General features: G+C 45.0%; 1 protein-coding gene across 1 annotated transcript; it reads right to left on the reverse strand.

Annotated features, from left to right (window-relative positions):
* Positions 1–9,958: 9,958 nt before the first annotated feature.
* TGIF1 (TGFB induced factor homeobox 1) lies at positions 9,959–18,072 on the reverse strand. The gene is made up of 3 exons (XM_041724914.1): positions 17,668–18,072; positions 11,823–12,049; positions 9,959–11,024 (listed from the first exon to the last, which is right to left on the reverse strand). Exons 1-3 carry the CDS (start codon positions 17,681–17,683, stop codon positions 10,449–10,451), a joined length of 819 nt encoding a protein of 272 aa, XP_041580848.1. The 5' UTR covers positions 17,684–18,072; the 3' UTR covers positions 9,959–10,448.
* Between the last annotated feature and the right edge of the window lie 3,121 nt (positions 18,073–21,193).

A 21,193-nucleotide genomic window follows, 5' to 3' on the forward strand; every position in this document is an offset into this window, starting at 1 on the left:
ACATGTTCCACAAAAGTCCTTCTGTGTCTGAGAAAGAAAATGAAAAAGCATACCCCTGCTTCTGTTCCACAGTCATAACAAATTTACCATCTTTCACGAGAATAAGAAAAAACTCACAAAAGCAAGATGAGATCTCTTCAGAGTATTTCCCTTAAGTGAACCCAAAGGGAGGAGAGAGCAAATGTCTCTGGACGGTCAGTCCTACAGGAAGAAAGAACTGCTGTTATTTTGAACTTTGCAGAAATGATGCCCACAGTAAAGATTCTGCTTTGTGTGAGAGAGAAAGAGGATTGATTACCTGGTAAAAATTCAAACTGCTTTGTGAGAGAGATTGGATTACCTGGTTGTCAGCAGGAGGGCCTCCCCTCTCTCCAGCCTACAACCCACCTCTGAAGCTTTCACACCATTTTCCTGTATAACAGAGAGAAGGAAGGAAGGTAGCACTAAGAGTGGGGGAAGGAGACCTGAACTGCTGCTATTGTAAAAGCTGGTGAGAGGCAGGGAGGAGGTGGGAGAAATACGAGGGGTGGAGCCTGGCGGGTCTAGATCAAAGATGCAGTTGGCTTCCCAGCCTTCACCTGCCTGAGGCTTTGTGGAAGCAGGACTCTGAACCCAGCCCAGGTAAGGGGTGGGTGTGTAGAGGTGGGTTCCTTCTATCTAACATGCAACAACATTTATTTGCAGGCCAATCTGCTTTGCTCTAAAGCTTTTTAAAGAGTTTCCTCTTTAGGTATTTATTTTTACTAAATTGAGAGGTGAAACCCAGGCTTAGCGATATGCCAAATAACTTGCTTGAAACTTAACAAGTTCAGTTGTCTTTCATCTACACCCCTGTTGTTCTGAAATACCTCTCAATGCAATGCCAAGAAAAAAAGCATTTTTATTATTTTTTTAAAAATATTTTATTTAGGGCAGCTGGTGGCTCAGCAATTTAGCGCCGCCTTCAGCCCAGGGCCTGATCCTGGAGTCCCAGGATCGAGTTCCACATCGAGCTCCCTGCAGGGAGCCTGCTTCTCCCTCTGCCTGTGTCTCTGCCTCTCTCTCTCTCTCTCTTTCATTTATAAATAAATAAAAATCTCTTTAAAAAATTTTATTTATTTATTTGAGAGAGAGAGGAGAGAGAGAGAGAGAGCATGAGCAGGGGGAGAGGCAGAGAGGGAAGCAGACTCCCCCACTGAGCAGGGAGCCCAACATGGGACTCTACCCCAGGACCCTAAGATCATGACCAAAGAGCCTAAAGTAAGACACTTAACCGATGGAGCCAGCCAGGAGCCCCCAAAAAAGCATTTTTTAAAAAATTCAAATGCAGGGGCACAAAATCTTTTTTTTTTTTTTTAACAAAATCTTGACTGCCAAAATTGTATGGGCTTTGACAGAGAAATGAAGCCCAAGGACATGTTATTGACTTGTAGTTGAGCTCCAAACGGATGAGAGACTAATTCAAAAAAAGAAGACTGGATGTTATCTGACCATTCACTCTCGAGGTGGTGATACAATCTTGAGGTATAAATATATCTCGGGATCCCTTGGTAAGGGACGTTGCTTTTTGTAACTCAAAAGTCCCAATCCACTGTCAGAGTCCCGATTGGTATTACCCAGACCTGTTGTCTGAATGCCATCTCTCTGGACAGAATATGATGCACTTACTAGCTGCCTTACTGATAACAGAATTCCCCTAAACTGAAGTGTGTCTTCCGGTTACTTCCAGCATCAGGCCACTAGGTGTTGATTTACATAATCACATAAATGTCGTTGCAAAGGAGCCTAAGAACCCTCCCAATTCTCCATTGGCAGAGATTGAGTTACAAAAAGGAGTAACACCCCCCTCCCATACCTGGATGCAGGTTGGACATTGTGACAGTATGATCAGAGAAAACGCCCCTCAAGGAAAACATGCTGTTGTGTGAACCCAGTGTGCAGACATAGAAACAGGAAGGCTGAGATTAGAGTCTGCTTTACAGTTCTTTTGATGTTTCCGGAGCCAACTCGGGAAGCCCGGGAGGCTCTCAGGGAGCTGATCAAAGGTACCTCTGCAGGTTCAAGTTAACATGGACTTGGCAAATCAGGGCAGCACCTGCCTGCGAACAGCAACACGTTTCACCAAATAAAGCTAACCTTTTAGGCAAGCTTGGAGGTAGCAGTGCATTATAAAATGGGCACAAAGTTTTTTTTCCTGCTGTATCTTGGGTCTCTGAAAGGGAAATAATGTTCTGCTCTGTTTTCTTTGCTTGGAGGTATTTATTATAAAGCTGACCCTTGCCCCCTGGTGTATACCATTTTAGACCTCTGGCTCTAATCAGCTTACATGGCCTTGTTTCCAAAAAGGTGGTATTTGGGGGTTGGAGGAGAAAAGAGTGGAAAGGCACTGTCATAAATCTTCACTTTCTATTTAAAATGGGTGTTACTTCTTGAAGCTATGCCTTCGACCTAGGGCAGTCCCTCATCTCTATTTGCGGAAATACAGTTTAAAAGACTTAACTTTTGTACATAAGTAATTTAAAGAAGTAGCACAGAGTAACAATAGATACCAGGTTGAATCTAAAGTTTCTCTGAGTCAAAAAACAAACAAACAAACAAACAAAAGAAGCCTCATCCCCAAAACAGACAGTACTAAAAAAAGGTAGTGGCCTCAGGGTTGCAGGCTCAGAAAGCTGATCCTTAGAAAGGGAAATGAGATGCACTGAATCAGAGATTAGGTGTTAAGACTTACACAGAGAAGCTACAAAACAGATTTCTCGGCATTGGTGAGTTCCTGATTTCAGGCCCTGGCTAGTCATAGGACTTAGGAAATCAAGAAGATGTGTCAGATCCTGCAAGTCAACCTGAGAAGCAGACATGGCCAAAAAGTAAAGCAATGGGGGATGGCAGGGAGTTTGATAGACAGCAGAAAAATAAATAGAGGCATTTAGAAAATAAAACTTGTATATATATGATCATCTGACCATCAAATTTTTATTGAACAACAGTATGATAAAAGTGGGATGATTCCAAGTGGTTTCGTTTCAGGCATAGTGTGTGGAAAGAGTGGGAGCCCATAGAATCACCTAATGAATCGCAAATTTTTTGTTTTAAAGATGTTATGTATTTATTCATGAGAGATACATATAGAGAGAAAGGCAGAGACACAGGTAGAGGGAGAAGCAGGCTCCATGCAGGGAGCCCTACGTGGGACTTGATCCTAATTCTCCAAGATCATGCCCTGGGCTGAAGGCAGGCGCCAAACTGCTGACCTACCCGGGCATCCCATGAATTGCAAATTCTATTAGCCGATAATCACAGATGAGTTAAATTTGGATGATGAGTGCCAGTTTCCTTAGCTACATAATGGGAATAACATCTCTCCCACCAGGGTTGTGAGGACTGAAAGAGATATGCCCATAAATGGTATGATAACTAGTAAAATACTAATAAAATAAGTAACACAACGTGTTCAATAAATATTGTTTCTTTTCCTTTCCTAATTAAACTCACATTTTTCATTGCAATATTTGGATTTACAGATGATACATTTATAGAAAAAAATACAATCAGAAGGACTATTGATTAGAGAATTTAAAATAAGTAATGTTCCATATTGTGGAGATTTATGATATGCATAAGCAGGAGGGAAAAAAGTGTTAACTAATGTAATACATATTGGTTTTTCACAGAATCATTTGAGTAAATCAAATTTCAAAACAAAAATCATTGGCAAGAACTTTAAAGCAATAAAACATTAATGATCAGATAGGGTAACAAGTCAAAAGGTAATGACAGGGTTTTTTTGAAAGGCATATATTAAAAGTTAAATGACTGCTTTTTGCTTATCTATTTATAGTTTCTGCACGCTCTATACTCACATTAAAACTATAAAATATCATTTATAAATTCATAAAATTATATAAAAAATATATGCAATACTCTGAAACAAGGTGGAAGAGCTTATGATCCTAAAATTCTTATGATATAAGATCATAAAACTGATTGATCCAACCAAATGTGAATATATTCAAGTTTCAGTAATTTAATTTATAAATCAATAGTTTGGAATATTAAAAAAAGAAAAAAACCCAAGCTCGCAAAGCTTCCTAAGGTAACAACTTCTCTCTCATTCCCTCTTTTTTCTCATTCCCTTTTTTTTTTTTTTTTTTTAAGATTTTACATATTTATTCAGGAGAAACACAGAGAAACAGGCGCAGAGCATAGGCAGCAGGAGAAGCAGGCTCCATATAAGGAGCCCGATGTGGGACTCGATCCCAGGATTCCGGGATCATACCCCTAGCCAAAGGCAGACGCTCAACCACTGAGCCATCCAGGAGTCACAGTAACAATGTATCTTCTGAAATCCTTCTAAGGTTTCATTTTCCTTACCTATATGTTATTAGTCAAATGTCTGTAAATATATAAATATAAATTATATATATCAAAATATCTAAATAAATTCTATAAATATATATATATAATGGGATATATATATATATATATATATATATATATATATATATATTCTAATTCTGAGTGAATTCCTATCATGGAATTTGATTTCATTTGCAGGTCAACCATACAGCACTTCAAAGGTTGTAATTCTAGTGGGGTCTATAAAACATTTCATTCAAAAAGTATTTCCTGGGATCCCTGGGTGGCTCAGTGTGATCTTGGAGTCCCCGGATCAAGTCCCACATGGGGCTCCCTGCATGGAGCCTGCTTCTCCCTCTGCCTGTGTCTCTGCTTCTCTCTCTCTCTGTGTGTGTCTCTCAGGAAAAAATAAATAAAATCTTAAAAAAAAATCAAAAACTATTTCCTTGACATTTAATGAGACCCTTGTAGTACTTATTGCTGCATTCATCATTTTATCATACTTTCCCCATTATTAGCTGTCCTCTTATGACCATCAGCCATAAATTATTGCTATTTCTTTGGTCACAAAGTATCTATTGAATATTTTTTCAGTCTTTGAATCATAAAACTCATCTCAGATGGGCAGTCTGTTTTCAGTAGGAGGTCAAGATTTGACACATTCTTCTCTTAATGAACTTAATGTGACCTAAAACCTGATTTCTGAACATCGCTTTTTACTCTCTGGCCAAGTCTCCAAAGATGAACTTTATTTTTTCATTTAATACAAATGCATGTTTATCTTCCTGCAGTATTAGGTCTACTTGTCAGTGGCTTAGTTTTACATGGTACAAGGACTGTATGTATACTTCAATATGAACCCAGTGTCAAATATCAAATTTATTTAAAACTCTAATTGACAAAGTTGACTTAGATGATAACTCTACATCAAATTACTTTTTTTTTTAAACCAAAACTGTCTGATACCTCAACAAAAAGCAAAAGAACACTTTTTTTAAGGTTTGGAGAAAGAATGAATGGCCAACTCCTAGTTTTCTCCTTATGTAGAAAAACTGGCTAATAAGCAAGCCACAGGTTTTTGGTTTGGGTTTTTTTGTTTTTTTTTTTTTAAGCTTTCCAGGTCATTCCAATGTGCAGATAAACTTGAGAGCTCTTGATTTAGCATTTCAAAGTAACTATAGTAAAATTCTTGTTTCTAGTCACAGTGGAGTCATTTCTCTTCAGACTAACTTCCCTACAGAGAATAATAAAATGTCAACAAAAAAATTAAACAAAAAACTAATTGAAGGCCTGGGGAGTGACCAGCAGCAGGTAGAAACTGGAGGGTTGTTTGACCTAACAGAAGCGAACTTTAAGGGGTAAGATGTGCAGATGTGGCTTGATGGCCAAGGGCCCCCTTCCTTCTTCTGAAGGCAAGAGTGGCAGAAAGCTGAAGCCTCAGTGGCGGGAGGTGTTAAGAACAGAAGTGGAGTTGGCGGAGCAGATGGAAAGTTAGAAGAGGAACCCTGCAAAGGAGGGAGCAGCAGAAGGAGCCGACCTCCAACTTGGAATCTAAACTCTGTCCCACTCCTTGGTCCACTTGTGCAGGGAGATCCCAGTGGGCTCACTGAGAGGCAATAGTTGGAAGCTGAAAGAACTGATCAGACATTTGAGCTACTTTTTACTACAGGGAAGACAGACTTTGAAGTTTCAGTCCAGCCAAATGAACTGCCTGCCGAAACAAAAATAACACTCTTCAGAGGAAGGTACAGAATCCAGAAAATCCAGAATCCTTTTTACTTTTTTTAAGATTTTATTTATTTATTCATTAAAGACACACACACACACACACACACACACACACACAGAGGCAGAGACAGGCAAAAGAAGCAGGCTCCATCCCAGGAGCCTGATGTGGGACTTGATCCTGGGTCTCCAGGATCACGCCCCAGGCTCAAGATGGCACTAAACTGCTGAGCCACCCAGGCTGCCCCAGAATCCTTTTTAATGTATCATTTATAATGTCCAGCACACAATAAAAATATCATTAAACAAGCAAATAATAATAATAGTAATAATATGACCCTTCCTGAAGCAAAGTGCAGTCAAACTGACTGATTATGACATCTTAATTAACAAATACTTTAAAACAACTATTATAAATAGCTTATAATATACTTGTAATTAATAAACTGATGAGGAAATGTCAAAGGGTAATAGAAATAATTTAAAAAGGAACCAGTTGGGAATTATACATGTAAAAAATATAACTGAATGAAAATTCAGGGATCCCTGGGTGGCGCAGCGGTTTGGCACCTGCCTTTGGCCCAGGGAGCGATCCTGGAGACCCGGGATCGAATCCCACGTCGGGCTCCAGGTGCATGGAGTCTGCTTCTCCCTCTGCCTGTGTCTCTGCCTCTCTCTCTATCTCTCTGTGACTATCATAAATAAAATTTTAAAAAAAATTTTAAAAAAATTAAAAAAAAAAGAAAAAGAAAATTCACTGGATGGGCTCAATAGCATTATTAGAGACAGCAGAGGAGTCTGTGAATTAAAAATTACTTCATACAGGGGTATTTGGGTGGCTCAGTCAGTTAGGCATGTGCCTTTGGCTCAGGTCATAATCCTGAAGTCCTGGGATCAAGCCCTGTGTTGGGCTCCCTGCTCAGCAGAGTCGGCTTCTTCCTCTGCCTCTGCCCCTCTCCTCAACTCATGTGCACGCTCTTCTCTCTCTCTATCAAGTAAACAAAATCTTTTAAAAGAAATTTCTTAATACAAATTATTGCGATGGAAAAATAAAGAGAAATAAGCTCAAAGAAAAACAGAGCCAGGGGCATATAGGACAATGTCAGATGATCTAATATAAATATACTGAGGTTCTGCAGAGAAGAAAGCAGAAAACAAAATTTAAATAATGGCCACAATTTCTCAAATTTGGTAAAAACAAAACATCAACTTAGGGATGCAGTAAGTTCAATTTCAAGCAGGATAAGTAGAAAGAAAACCATACCTAAGGAGTCATAGTCAAACTGCTGAAATACAAAGATAAAAGAGCCAAAGAAAGACATCACAAAAAAGAGAGCAATGAGACCATTGATGTCTCATCCAAAATAATGAAAGCCAGAAAACAAATGCCTGTAAAGTGATGGAAAAAAAAAACAAAAAGCAAAAGCATCAACCCAGAATTCTATCTTAAGTGAAACTGTCCTTCAAAGATGAAAGTAAAATAAAAGTCATTTTCAATGAACAAAAACCGATGATTTGCACAATTCTCAAGGAAATTCTTGAACCTGAAGAGAAATGATAACATGTCATTTGGATCCACAAGAAAGAATGAAGAGCACCAGAAATGATAAATATTTGACAAAAATAAAAGACTGTGGGCAGCCCAGGTGGCTCGGCGGTTTAGCGCCGCCTTCAGCCCAGGGCCTGATCCTGAAGACCCCGGGGTCCAGTCCCACATGGGGCTCCCTGCATGGAGCCTGCTTCTCCCTCTGCCTGTGTCTCTGCCTCTCTCTTTCTGTATCTCTCATGAAGGAATAAATAAAATCTTTAAAAAAAAACAAAAACAAAAGCAAAAAAAAGGAAGAGTGAATGAACTATACTGTTGCAAGTTTCCATATTTTGTTGGAAGGAAGCTGTATAACATTAACCCTGAATAGATTGTGATAACTTAGAGATGTAAATTGTAATCCCTAGAACAACCATTAAAAAAAAAAAAGTGTAGTTCACAAGCCAAGAGAAAAATTAAAATGAAACAATAAGAATAGTCAATTAACCTGAAAGAAGGCAAAGAAGAGCAGAGGGAGAAAAACAAAAGCCAAAAATGGTACACTGAATCCAAACATATAAAAAATTATACTAAATATATATAATACTGTATGTTAGCTGGAATTAAAACTAAAACTTAAAAAAAGTAAACAAAAATTATGTTAAATATAAATCAAGTATATACACCAAGTAAAAGGCAGAGATTGTTAGACTAGAAAAAAAAAAGCAAGACCCAACAGTATCCTAGCTAAAAGGGAAGAACTTTACACTAAAACACAAATGGCTAAAATAAGTAAATGAAAAAAAAGATCACGTAAATACTAAGCACAAAATTCCTTTCTATTTGGCTTCAACATTGATAGTTATGTAGGCTCTTACATTTGGCATCCCAATCAGTATTTACCTGGGTTTTTCTTTTAAATGGTTTACATTTATTACACACCAGTTATTATTATCAACCAGACTCTATAGTAACCTCAAAAGGGGAAAAAAAATCAAATAATAAAACACAGTTTTGGAGGACCTTTTTTTAAACCTTTGGACTTCATTTGACCTTTGACATTCTTCTAAATCACTCATATGATTCCCCTTCTCTCCCTCTGCTATGATTAACGAAACATTTTAACAAGGGAAGCCTTTCAGGATTTGCTGGTCTCCTTATCTCTACTCAAAGAATCTCAGCCTTTGATCTAGCTATTAGAGCAGGTAATGAGTCTTAGTCATCTTTATTTCACTTATATTTGCTATTTCTTTCCTTTTACTGGCTTTATTTATTTTCTTGGTTTACGTCTATTTCTGTGACTCTGAGGGGGGAGGCCAGCCCCCTCGTGGTTGAGATGCCTTTCCACCCGTCACAGCTAGAGCACACCTTTTACCTCACTTATTTTTACTTACACCTCTTACTTTTCCTTATCAGTGTTGCTTTTCTATTTACAAGCCTTTGAGTTTAGCTCTTTCTACAGTAGGGACTTTAATAGGTTTACAAAATTAGACAAACTTCAATTTGAAAGAATTTTTCTACATTCTTTCAACAGTACCAAAGCTCTGAGGCTGCCTCAAACATAGCCAGTTGATAGCTGGAGCAGGGCTGGAAAGAACATGACTGTAATAACAAAGAAACCTCATACTAAGCATGACTACAAAGAATGGTTTTGTGGCATGTGACAAATCTGGTCAACCATGTAAGTGAAAGGAACACCACCAATTCCCTTCTGGCTATCCTGGCTTCATACGGAACTGTCTATCCCAACAGACTCCACTTGTGTATGGCACTAGTTTTCACCAATGTGACCTTGGAAAATAAACCTTGTACACTAGCAATCTCATGGCAGACAGAACCCCATTGTCTTAATCACTGTCGATAATGTTTTAAGAGGCGATTTCTGTACAAATTCATACCATATTTGAATGGAGAGGCATAACCTAACTGTAGCGCCTGATAAAGGTTATTTTAAAGGGCAACATGAAGGAGGGAAATACAGAGAGACCACTTGGGTTGTTGTTTACTTCTGAAAACTTAAGCCATGATCAGGTGCTTTGAGACCTTTTTTCAACACTGGCCAGGTCTTAAAATATGCAGGACAGATCACCAAGGGTTTTAGTGGTTAGCTAAACACTGATGGAATGATTCATTTCAATTTGTCATGCAGTTTTAAGTTAAGATTTAAGGGCCTGCTTATGCCTCCTATCAAGAGTAAATATCACACATCCTGTTTATACGTACTGGCTTGTTGTCCACGGTTCTTCAAAGAGCTAGTGACACCCCCCTAACTCACACTCCACCCTACCCCCAACTTCCTGCTCATTCAGTGCTATATTCCTACTCATTTTTAAGAAGTGCCTCCCTCAACAAAATACTCTGCATTACAGTAAATTTTAAAGAAAATACTTTATTATGTCATGAAAAAAAGGCATCAATCAACTAGATTCATACTTATTTGAAAAAAATTGAAAATTTATTAGACAGTATGTGGGCATCCTGTTCCACATGGGAATGAGAAGATGCTATACGTTCTCTAAGTATTGCACAGTCTGGAAAAAAAAAACACCAACAAAAAAAAAAAAAGGGAAGGGGAGAGAGAGAGAAAAAAAAAAAATCACATGATCTTGGGAACCATCTCACATTATGAATAATCTACCAAGAAACATTTAAAAAAGAAAACCCTCTGTTTCTACAGTAGCTTTGAGTTTATAGTTCTTGGAATGACTGTATTCCATTGAAGACATCTCAGTAACAGGAAGCTTCACTTTAGCAATCCCATGTGCAAATATTAATAAAAAAATATATAAAATAATGCAGTTTGTCTCTTGCCATCACCCCGGCAATCATAACATTTGTGAAAACTTTTCTTCTTGAAAATGGGTTAAGCTGTTAGTTTAGCCTGAAGCTCCATTTCTGCAGCCCTTTTGAGTGCAACATCCACTAGAAGCTGAAATCCACTAAAATCCTGGTTGAGGTCCGGTGGAGTAGGGGGAGGAGTGTTGAAAAGACCACTCTGTGGATTTGTACTTGGTCCGGATTTACATGTGTCCTCTGGGTACATGAGGGAGGTGTCTGTAAAGCTGCTGGTTGCTATCTGCTGTATATCTGTGTTTTGTCCCACACCAACTGGCTGGCAGAGAGAGAAAGGCATGTCTTTCAATGCAGTCACAGTGGTATGACAAATCACTGATGGACGAGCCAATATAGATCCTGGGGATGACGGCTTCGGGGACAGTGGCCTCCCGAGGGCTGGGTTTGGTCCAGCTGTACAGGAATGAAATGGGCTCTCCTCTAGAGCTGGTATGAAGTTTTTGATGCCCATTGCTGACTCCACAGAGCTCGCTTCAGAAATCTTGGCCCCACGGCGGGAAATTGTGAACTGATTTGGATCTTTGCCATCCTTTCTCAGCATGTCTGGGAGGAGCCTGCGGCGCGCGTTGATGAACCAGTTACAGACCTGAAATCAGATGGGTAATGTTTTAACGCTCAGCAAACCCAGCAAACCCATTCTGAGAACCTACCGTGGGATGCCTAATTGATCTCTCTCTTTGCATTAAAGAAGGCTTGAAAAGGCTTCTCGGAACTTCCAAAGTTATTTCAAGGTATTTGAGCTCAGCCAAGAAAGAGCTATTTCCTGCCATAAACCTCCTACTCTTCTAATACAAATTCCCCCTTTTTAGCTCATCATCCTTAAGCCTTTTCATGGGGAAGAAAAGGATAAAAATTCTCAAATGTCTGAAAATGATTTTAGGGAGGGGAGTTTACCCTTTAATGCTCCCGTATTAACCTATTACCTACTGCCCCAGCATTCAAGTTAATCAACTACAGGAAAACTTTTCCTGGATGAATAGGGCCACTCCTCCCAGTTACTGATTTTTCCCAGTTCAAATGACTGTGTCAACAGACATAACAAGAATTACCTCACTGAAGTCTGTCCTTGTTTAAATATCAAACCAGTTTCCTGGGCAATAGAGGAAGATTTAACCTCCTCTTTATGTTTGGTGCATTAAAAAAGGCTCTCTTAGGCCTGAAAGGAAATGCTATTTGACAGATGACTGTCAAGTGTTTCTGTTTCTCTAAATAGCCAGTTATTAACTTTTAGTACTATAAAATTTACAAGAGAAAAATACTCTTTTTTTTTTTTTTTGAGTGGGGAGGCATCTAATGATCTGATATTACAGGAATGCAATAAAATGACTTTGGGAAGCAAAGGAAACAACGCACGTGCATACACCTCAAGTTCTTCTTCCTTTACCTGTAGTGTAGACAGGTGTGTTTGCTGGGACAGTAATGCTTTCTCTTGCTCTGAGGGATAGGCATTGTATCGGTGCTCATACAGCCAATCGCGGAGAATCTGAACAGATTCCTTGGGCAGGTTGCCCCTTCGCCGTCTCTTGCCTGCACCAGCAGAGGAGGAGAGGTCCAGGGGGATGTCCATGTTGTCATCATCCTCTGTCTCACTGCCTGATGCTGCAACGACACCTAGGAAAGGACAAAGGCCGGCCGTCAACCACTTTTATCAGGGGAGCACCTACTGCAAAGCTTATCTCTTCTGACCATTCAGTGTATAACCATATTGTCTTAACTCCTGAAAGCCAAGCGAAGGACCACAGTTCTCTCTTTAAGTATCAGAGCTCCTGTCAAATTCTCTAGGGTAATCTGACTAGTAGCACATTATAGATTCTCAACCAAGTGTCAGAAGCCCTTTCATACCCACTTTCCTGTAGAATTTAACTTCTCACATTCCTTTTGAGTGATGCTCGGAAAAGTCTAGTGCACCAGAAGAGACACAGCTGTACCCAAAGTGAATCGTCTGTCACATGTGAAATAGTAAAGGTGCTAGAGCAGATGGAATATATCTAACAACCTTCTCTTTGAGGTCATTGCTAGCTTAGGAAAGACAACCCAAGTGTCCTAAGGTACATTTTAAATGCTACTCTTCCTTCTTCCCTTGAAGGTTTGAAATAAAAGGGCAGAGTCCACACTTAACCCAGTTAATATTCTTTTTCTTTTAAAGTAGGGTCAAGGCCCACTTACAAGAGGTTAGAACTCACCACCCTGAGATCAAGACCAGAGCTAAGATCAAGAGTCGGACGCTTAAACCGACTGAGCCACCCAGGTGCCCTAAGCCCAGTCACTATTCTAAAGGTAAAATACAGGTCAAATTTTCCTGCCAACTCCTTGGTCATTTTTTTCATTCATACATTTATTCAAAACTAGACACCTACTTTTAATGGACAGCACTGGTCATTTTTTACTAAATACAACCACTGAAGTTTTTTCAGTTTCATTACACAAAAATATCTTTCTACTCTTAGTACTTAATTCAGAGGTCAAAAGATGCTGGTACTGAATAAATTTTTAAATTTCTATAAATTTCAACTGGCAGTTTAATCAGAACCTAGAATACTAGATACCAAGAAGTAGAGTTCAGTCTTAAATTATTACATGACAAAGAAAACTGAATTTGCACCCCCAGAGGAAACTCTTTTGTCTGTAAGTACTTTAATCCCACCAGAAATTTTAAGAATTCACAGCCATAGGGAATATCTACATCACATATAATAGACTGAGGTCAACAAAAATTCAGACTAGGCCCTTTTAACATTTAAAATAGAATTCTGAACTTTAAAACATTTAAATTACAAATGCTATAAACCCTTCCCCCTTTCAAAAGGACAACTGGCAACCCTGAATGACTAAACAAATATATTCTCTATTTTGAAAACAATCTCGAATTTTAAAATCGTAAATGAATTACAAATTATGGCATGCTTGAAAATGCCAGTATTTCTATAACAAAAATTAAAATAACAAGAAACTGAAAGGTATGCATTCTTAGCTTTGTTGATGCAATTCAGTGGCTTACCTCGAAAAAAACCAGAATATTCTACATAGTAATAAACCATTTGATCCATTAAAATTTTTTTTAACACTCAAAAAGCTCCTCATCCCAAGATTTGTTGATGAGCTAGTTCAATTGAGCAGGACTTTACTTAGGAACACATTTTTAGTTTTGGACTGCAGGGGGCAGTGCCGGAGGGAGTGTCCACAGAAAAGGCAGAACTTTCCAAAGACAAAGTAAAGCAAGTTCTAACAAAAGAGTAGGATGATCTTGCAAATTCACTTTAGCTCAAGGCTTAACAAGTACCCATCAATAAACCGCACAAGAATCCTAAGTTTTAACTGTTGTATATTTGATATTCCCTTCCCCGAAGATTGCATTAAACTGCTTACAAAAAAAAAAAAAAAAAAAAGTCTTTATAAAAAGAGGCGCACTTAAAACTGAAAGTGCTTTCACCATAGAAAAGATGAGAAACTTTTAAAACCTCTGTGGAAATTTGAGTAAAGAGCTATTAATAAAATGCCTTCAGAAATTATAAATGAGTTCCTGTTTTACATTTACTTTGATAAATAAAGAACTTTTTAAAATGTGTCAAGTAATTGAATGACTAAGGCAAATTTGAATACAGCAATTTGTTTAAACTCTTCAACGCCTGAAAACCCAGACATTCTTCTCCAGGCTATAATCCCCCTCCCCCTCTTTCAACTAGAGAAGTGTGAAAATTTCCTCATGCACAGTGAATTCCCAACTGTAAGTTGATAATAACAAAGAGTTTGAGACAAACAAACAAACAAACAAAAAACCCCCGAAGCCTGCCCTTTGATCTGCTTGCTTAGTTTGACAAGAAGCCTGAGCTCTCAAAATAGGTTAGCCACACACAAAAGTCGGTTTCAGTTAAGCAACACCAAAGTGCAGTGCGACTTCACTCTGTTCTCAGTCCATTTAAATAAATGAATGCCAGGCCTCTGGACCTCTTAACAAATATTTCCAATATGTGCACAAAAGCTGAAGCAACAGGAAGTTAAGACTTGAAGTTCCTTGGCCACACCAGCTGATATTTCACTGCAGCAAACCACGTTTGCTGCTGTCAGGACTGTTTTCATTAAAACTCTCCCTCCGGATTGTGGCTCAGCTCGGAAAAACAAAAAGACTTTTCCACGTTACTCATTTCCTATTGTAACAGAGCTTTTGAAAAGTTTCCCGGTTACCACTTGTTTCCAAAGGTCCTGCTCTTACACTTAAAAGGGAAAAAAAAAAAAAAAATGTGGTGGTGGTGGGGGAGGGGATCACAAGGCTCTTTTACTCCATCCACATACAAGGAAATGTTTAGAAAGCCACAAGATGGCCTGGGGATCCCACGGTTCTAAAAATCAATCTTTTCCTGATAGGAACTGGGGTTGGGGGTGGCGAGGGAAGGCCAGAGGCCGTGGCTGTGAAGTTGGGACTTTTAGAAGAGCCTGGAAAAGGATCTAGAAATAGGAATAATCGAAGGAAAAGCTGAAGTAGACCATCAGGAAAAAGGAAACCTGGCCTAACAAGTCTCCTGATTAGAGTATCTCCGGAGATGCCCCGGGAGCCGTGGTCAACATCCCAGGCACAGACTCCAAGGTGCACTTGGCTGGACCCGGCCGTCGAGCAGTTCTCAAGCAAGAATTGCAAATTGTCAGAAACTAGGGGCAAAGAAGACGTCGGGGATTTTCCTCCCTGAATCTTCTTTGCTGGTCTAAAAGCCACTTGTGGGGTGGGATCTTTTTGATTATCCTCCGCTTTCTCGAGGCCAGACAACTATGATCACAAACCACGCTTACCAAATCCCGGGCCCTCGAGTGCTTTTGTTTTCAAGGAAACTTGAAAAGATTTTCACAGACTTATTAGGCAAACAGTCCAACTCCACAAGCCCGGCTGGGCAGAGCTCCTCCCGGCTCCTGCGCTGAGCCGACCCGGAACGCGGGCCCGCTCCCAGGTGGTTTCGGGGAAGCGGCGGGGAGGCAGCCGCCCGGGCGGGAGCACGGCGGGGAGGGAGGCGCCCGGGCGGGAGCACGGCGGGGAGGGAGGCGCCCGGGCGGGAGCACGGCGGGGAGGGAGGCGCCCGGGCGGGAGCACGGCCGGGGAGCTTTTGTTCTTGCGAGTTCCTGAGCCTGCACCGAGCTCGCCCCTCCAGCGGCACCTCCCGAGGACTTCGGGAGTTTCAGATTACAAGGAGAAACGAGAAACGGGGCCGTGAATCTCGGGGGTCTGCCCACCCTCAATAGTATTTGCCGGGAAAACCTAAAAAGGGAAAGAAGCCGGGCAATCTCAGCAGTCTCGGCTCCCCCGCACAGGCTCTGAACCAGTCGCAAAGTTTCCCTTCCTACACGTCACCTTTCATTGTTTCCAGGAGTCGGCGCTCGGTAGCAGGACCTCGCGCGCCCGGGGCCGCTGACCCCGAATGTCCCCACCCCGCGGCCGGCGGGTCCCAGCCTCGTTCCCCGGGTGAGAGGGATGAAGAGAGAGCGGGAGGCACCCGGGGGCGGGGGGCTCCGGGGAAGGACCGGGGGCGCTGGAGGCGGGGCGGGGGGAGACGAAGAGAGCGGGGGAGCGCCCCCGGGGGCTGCGGGGGAAGACCAGCCGGGCTTGATCAACACCTTGCCCGGCGCAGCCCAGACAATGGGGGGAGCCCGCCCCCGGCGGAAACGCAGCTTTGCTTGCGGCTCCTAAGAACCACTCTGCAAAAACAAAACCCCAACTGGACGCCGTCAGCAGCGCCAGGACGGGGAGGACGCCTTCCACCACGGATCCAGACCCCGGTGCAGGGGACGCGGCCTTGCAGGCGCCACCCCGGGCGCTCCGCGCTCGCGTTCCTCCCCAGCCCCGTTGCGTAGCCGAGCCTCTAAGCCCTCACATGCTCACGGAGTCCTCCCACCGACTCCGATGAGTGCCCCCGGTCTTGACGTTTTCATTTTACTTTCGCTGGGGAGGCACGGGCTGAGAAGCCCCGCCAGAGAAGCCACCAGCCCAGAATGAAAGGGAACAGAACTCCAAGGTGAAAAACGTGGCCGAAGGGACCCCCTCGGGGAGAAGGCTGCCCCACTAACAATATTGGGCTCCTAACGGCAAGGGCTGGAGGAGTCTGAAAGAATGTGGAGTTACAAAAACTCCGGACGCTCCTGGGCATGCGCAGCAGCTCCCCCCCCCCCCCCCAGCCGCCCCCGCGCTGCCTTCCCCGAGCGATTAACTTCTGTTTTGAACCACTCCACATAAATCACAACAGAAAAGCCAACTCTGGCTTGCCACGGAACGTTCGGGGTACCTCCCAGCCAGGGACTCAAAAGTTTTAACTTCAAAAGGGAGTTAACTTTTTTTTTTTTTTTTTTGGCCTTTCGTGGGGGTGGGTTTCTTGTTGTTGGTTTCTCCCTCTCTGTGTATTTTGTTTTTAAACCAGACTGACGGCAAGTTTTAGTTGTAACGCGTCCAGGACGCTTCGTGGAAACAATGACAGACTCGCTCTGTGCACTTACAACCAAGCCTGCTTGTCACACTTGGACTCATTCGGGCTCCACGCCGCGGTAAGCGGCTCGCCCTCCGTCCTAACTCTTCATCTCGCCCCAAATTCATCGTGGGAAAACTTTGAGGCTGGGAGTTTCTAAAAGTCTTAACTTTGCAAGGCCACCGACGCCCCAGGGCGGTGTGGGGGCCCGAGCTGCATTCCTTCGACCGTGAAAACACCCCATCCCCGGTGAGGAGGGTGCCCGGGCCCAGCTGCGGGGGAGGGAGTGGGGGCCCAGGAGCCCAACTTTCAGACAAAGGCGCCTCCGCTCCGCAGTCCCGGCCGCCCCGGGTCCCGGCCCGGAGAATCGGGGTGGGGGTCTCCCCCCGCCCGCCGACCCCGGCCCCCATCTCGGCCCGCGAGGACCAGCTAGAAGCCACGCGGCCGCCCCGCGGAGCGTGGGGGTGTCGGCGGAGACAATGAAACTTGGAGGCGCACAAACAAGGCGCTGAGCGTGTTTCTTGACAACGTGCCAGCAGCGTGGAGAGGCCCGTCTCCCCACAACAGCCCCTCGTGTTGTGTCTAGGAGGAAAACGGCAACTGCCATTGCAGACGCAGCCCCAACAAAGAGAAACGGCCGCGGTTCCTGCCCGAGAGCCCCGGGGCTGGAAAGTCCACCAAGTCCCTCTCGCCCCAAGCCCGGCGGGGCGCGGCGAGCACGTTTCCCCGGACCCGGGACCCGGGACCCGGGACCCGCGCCCACGGCGGGCCCAGCCCACGGCGGCTTACCTTTCTTGCTCTTCATTCTGGAGCTCCCCTTCCAGCGCGAGGCGATGCTGGGGTCTCGAGGGGCCAGGACCGGGGGCGAAGGGGGCACGCGATTGTCCTCCTTCCCCGCCGACTCTCCCGTAACTTGTAGGACGCGCTCCAGCCGTTATTGCTAATCCAGGCGCTCGGATGCCAGGCGCCCGCTCCCCGGGCGGGATCCAAGTGACACTTGGGCTTCCTCCGGCCGGGATCTTCTGGCAGCCGGCTGGGGGCTCTCCCTCGCCCAACTCGCTCCCCTCCCCTCTCCTTTGTTCCCCGCTCCTGCTCGGCGTACCTCGGCGCTGTCAGAGTGAGAGAGGCGAAGAGGGAAGGTACAGGAGGTCCTGCCTCCGCCCCCAGCCGCCCGCCCCGTCCCCCTCCCGCCCCGCCGCTCCTCCGCCCCTCCCCCGCCCCTTCCAGGCCGGGAGGACGGCACCGAGCGCTCCGGCCGCGCGGCCGCTCTCCGCGCCTCCCTGGCCGCTGTCACCCGTCCCTCGTGGGGGCGGCGGAGCCCAGAAACTCGAGCCTTCCTCCTTGCCGCGCGCACGCCGCCCGCATCCCTCGCTCGGCGGCGGCGACAGCAGCCGAGCGCCCGGGTTTCTCCTTTGGGCCTTTCTTCCTCGGGCTGGCGAGGGTGCGTTTGGTTAGGAAATTGCAACAGATGGAAAAAGGCCGCCCCCTCCTCCACCCCAGGGAAGAAAAGGCTCCCCTCTCGTTTTTTGACAGCTGCCCCAAACTCCACCGTCCCGGCTCTAGCCGCAGGAGAAGACAGCTGCTTCTGATTCAAGGGGCGGGGCACCGCAGGAAAAGTATTCGGGACAAGAACCAACTTCTTCCAGAATGCGCGGCTGCCATTGACACGCGGGCGCGGCGCGGCGCACCCTGCTCCCCCGGGGCTCTTCCTCCAGCGGCGACGGCGGTGGGTGGGGGAGGAGAGCGAGACACAGACACCCCAGGCAAGTGTCTGTTACCCCGGGCTAGAGCTGCGAGTTCCGGGCTGGATTGCAAGGCAGTTTCAAAATCTAACACGTTGCGGACAGACACTTGTCATGCTCACATGCTCTTTAAAAGTCTCAGCGTGGGGACTGCCCGGGCGCGCGCCCGCCCCGCTGCAAACACTCGGCCCGAAGCCCCCGCCCCCTCCCCCCCCGTCGCCGCGGACCCAGGCAGCTGCCGCCCTCAAGGAAAGGGGGCGACCACACGGGGGGGGGGCTGCTCCACTGTTTCGGTAAACAGTCTACTTTTAGGACTTAGTTAAGGGACCCCTTCTCCCCCTCGCGTATTTCAAACAGAAACTGGCCATTGAGTAAACACATGTTCCTGTTGGTTTATTTTGGTTGAGAGTTGGGGCTCCAGCAGGAGGTCCTTGATGAGCACCCGTGTAAAAGACCAGACGCCGTTTGGCGGATTTCAAGAAGCGCCTGCCTCCTCCCCGCCCTCCCCGCCAGGTCCAGTTTTCTCGTGTGTGTCTCGTTGTTTTGAAGTAAACGAACTGTCGCATGTCACTGTAAGACTTTCCCCATCACTTAAAAAAAAAAAAAAAGAGCCAAACCGTAAATAAGCCTAGCAGAGACGTCAGCGCCCGAGTCTGCCTCCAGTTTCGGCTCTGTGCTGTTTTTGTTTTGCAACCTCGATGGAGAAGCCGGCAGGAAAAGCTCCGTGGAAATAAGGTTAAACCCGAGGAGGACTCAGGCAGCCAAACGATGACTAACTAGACTTTGGAGCCTCTGTTTTAGGATTACAGCGAAAACTAAAGCCAGCCTCCCACCCACTCGCCGCCCTAAAAAAAAAAAAAAAAGACACCCCCGCCTCGAGAGTGAATTAGGGTTAGAGTTTACAAAGCTTGGGTGGTTTTACCAATTACAGGACCTAAAATGAATAAACAAGGAAAAAGGCGTCATTCTAAGAAGGCTGCAACCTTCCGACTTTTTCTTCTTCTGTGGTTCGCCGACTGCTCGGCACCTAAGGGAGCACACATCTAAAACGGCAAAGGAGGGGGCAACACGGTCCTGGGGGAAACCACCAGCCGGGAAGCTCCCCTGCAACTTGCTGGAGCGAAGTTCCTTCCCCGGGCCTGGCTGGAGATGAATCAGCTGCTGCGCCCGAGCGCCGGACAGATGTGGGGCGGGGAGGGGGGGCCGCCCGTTGCAGGGCCGCGGCGTTCTCGCATTTGAAGGCTTGTTTGTTGCTGGGATTGGTGGCTCGAATCCGTTGGGGAACTGGGAGGAGGGAGGGGGGAGGAGAGACGCAGGGAGGAGGAGCCGGGGGCCGGCTGACGCTGCGGCTCCGAGGTCTGAGTGGCAGGAGCCCCGTCTGGCCCCGGGCGGTTACTGGGGAGACGCTTTGTTTGCTAACTTCGAAAGCGGCTCTCGGAGCCGCTCGGCCCTGCACGCCTCCCGGGCGGCTAAGCCCGACCCCCAAACGCTTCCTTCTGCGTGGTTATCCTTGGCCACGCGGTGGCTCTCATTGGGTGCACAAAGGTATCTTTTTCTTCGTCTAAGAGGACTTGGCTAATTACCGCGATTCTCAGGCAACCGGGATGGAAACCGAGAGTCGAAGCGACTTTACAGCTAGAAAACAAACTTTACGGGGGAAGGAGGAGGGGCGGGGGGGAATTAAAAGCTTCTTTCAAATTGCGAGGAGGAAAAGAAGTCCAACTTTAAACCCTCTGGCCGGAGGGCCGGCTTGATCCGGCCAGGGCTCACCTTTTGCTCGAGCGAGCGAATCCTATCCGAGCTGTTATTAAATCTGATGAGATAGATGCTCCAAAGAGGAACACAGGCACCGTTCAGCGTGATGGCCTTTCCAGTAGCTACCCCACCCCACCCCCACCCCACCCCTCACCCCCACCCCCACCCCACCCCCACCCCCACCCCCGCCCAAGGCCGGTCCCAAACTTGTTTGGAGCTTTGGGTTGTTGTTGCATTCTGGGAAGAAAGTGCCTGGAGTCTGCATAACACTGGGAAGAAAAACAACCAAAAAGAGTGGGCTCGAAAAACCAGCAATGGCTTAGGATATTTTTTGTTTATTTGCTTTTCTCAAGGTGGAAAAACAAGTTTTAGTTCTGGCTCTGTCAGTCCCTTCATGTCTCAGGCAGGGCCTATTAAACTGATCCAGTGACTTTTGAGTTTTCTTTCCAGGGCTGAAAGAAATGATGATACCGATTCGCTTTTGCCACCTATTACTTGCTGAATTCAGATGAATGTTAAGTTGGAAGGATATGGGAGTAAAGGTGAGAAGGTGCTTGGTGCTGGAGAAGGAGGCTGATAAATATTTTCACCATTATTTATTTTTTTCCCTCCAGGCACACATAGTTCCATTTGGTGTCATCTTTTGAAGCTGCCTCAAGGCCAAGAAAAGACACAGAGTTGTGTAAGTTAAGTTTACTCTTCAGAGCCTGCAAACCCTTCAAAGGCAAAAACCCAACAAGGAACTCAAAGGCAAATAAGCCAGGAAAGTGTGTTGATGCGTACAGTTATATATATATATATATATATACACACACTAT

This window comes from Vulpes lagopus, chromosome 1, assembly GCF_018345385.1.
Source record: "Vulpes lagopus strain Blue_001 chromosome 1, ASM1834538v1, whole genome shotgun sequence".
Taxonomy (NCBI): domain Eukaryota; kingdom Metazoa; phylum Chordata; class Mammalia; order Carnivora; family Canidae; genus Vulpes; species Vulpes lagopus.

Excerpts from the sequence above, each read along its gene's own strand:
- TGIF1 (XM_041724914.1), bottom strand. Across the intron at positions 11,025-11,822 it reads CACACCTGTCTACACTACAG|GTCTGTAACTGGTTCATCAA; the intron begins GTAAAGGAAGAA and ends ATCTGATTTCAG.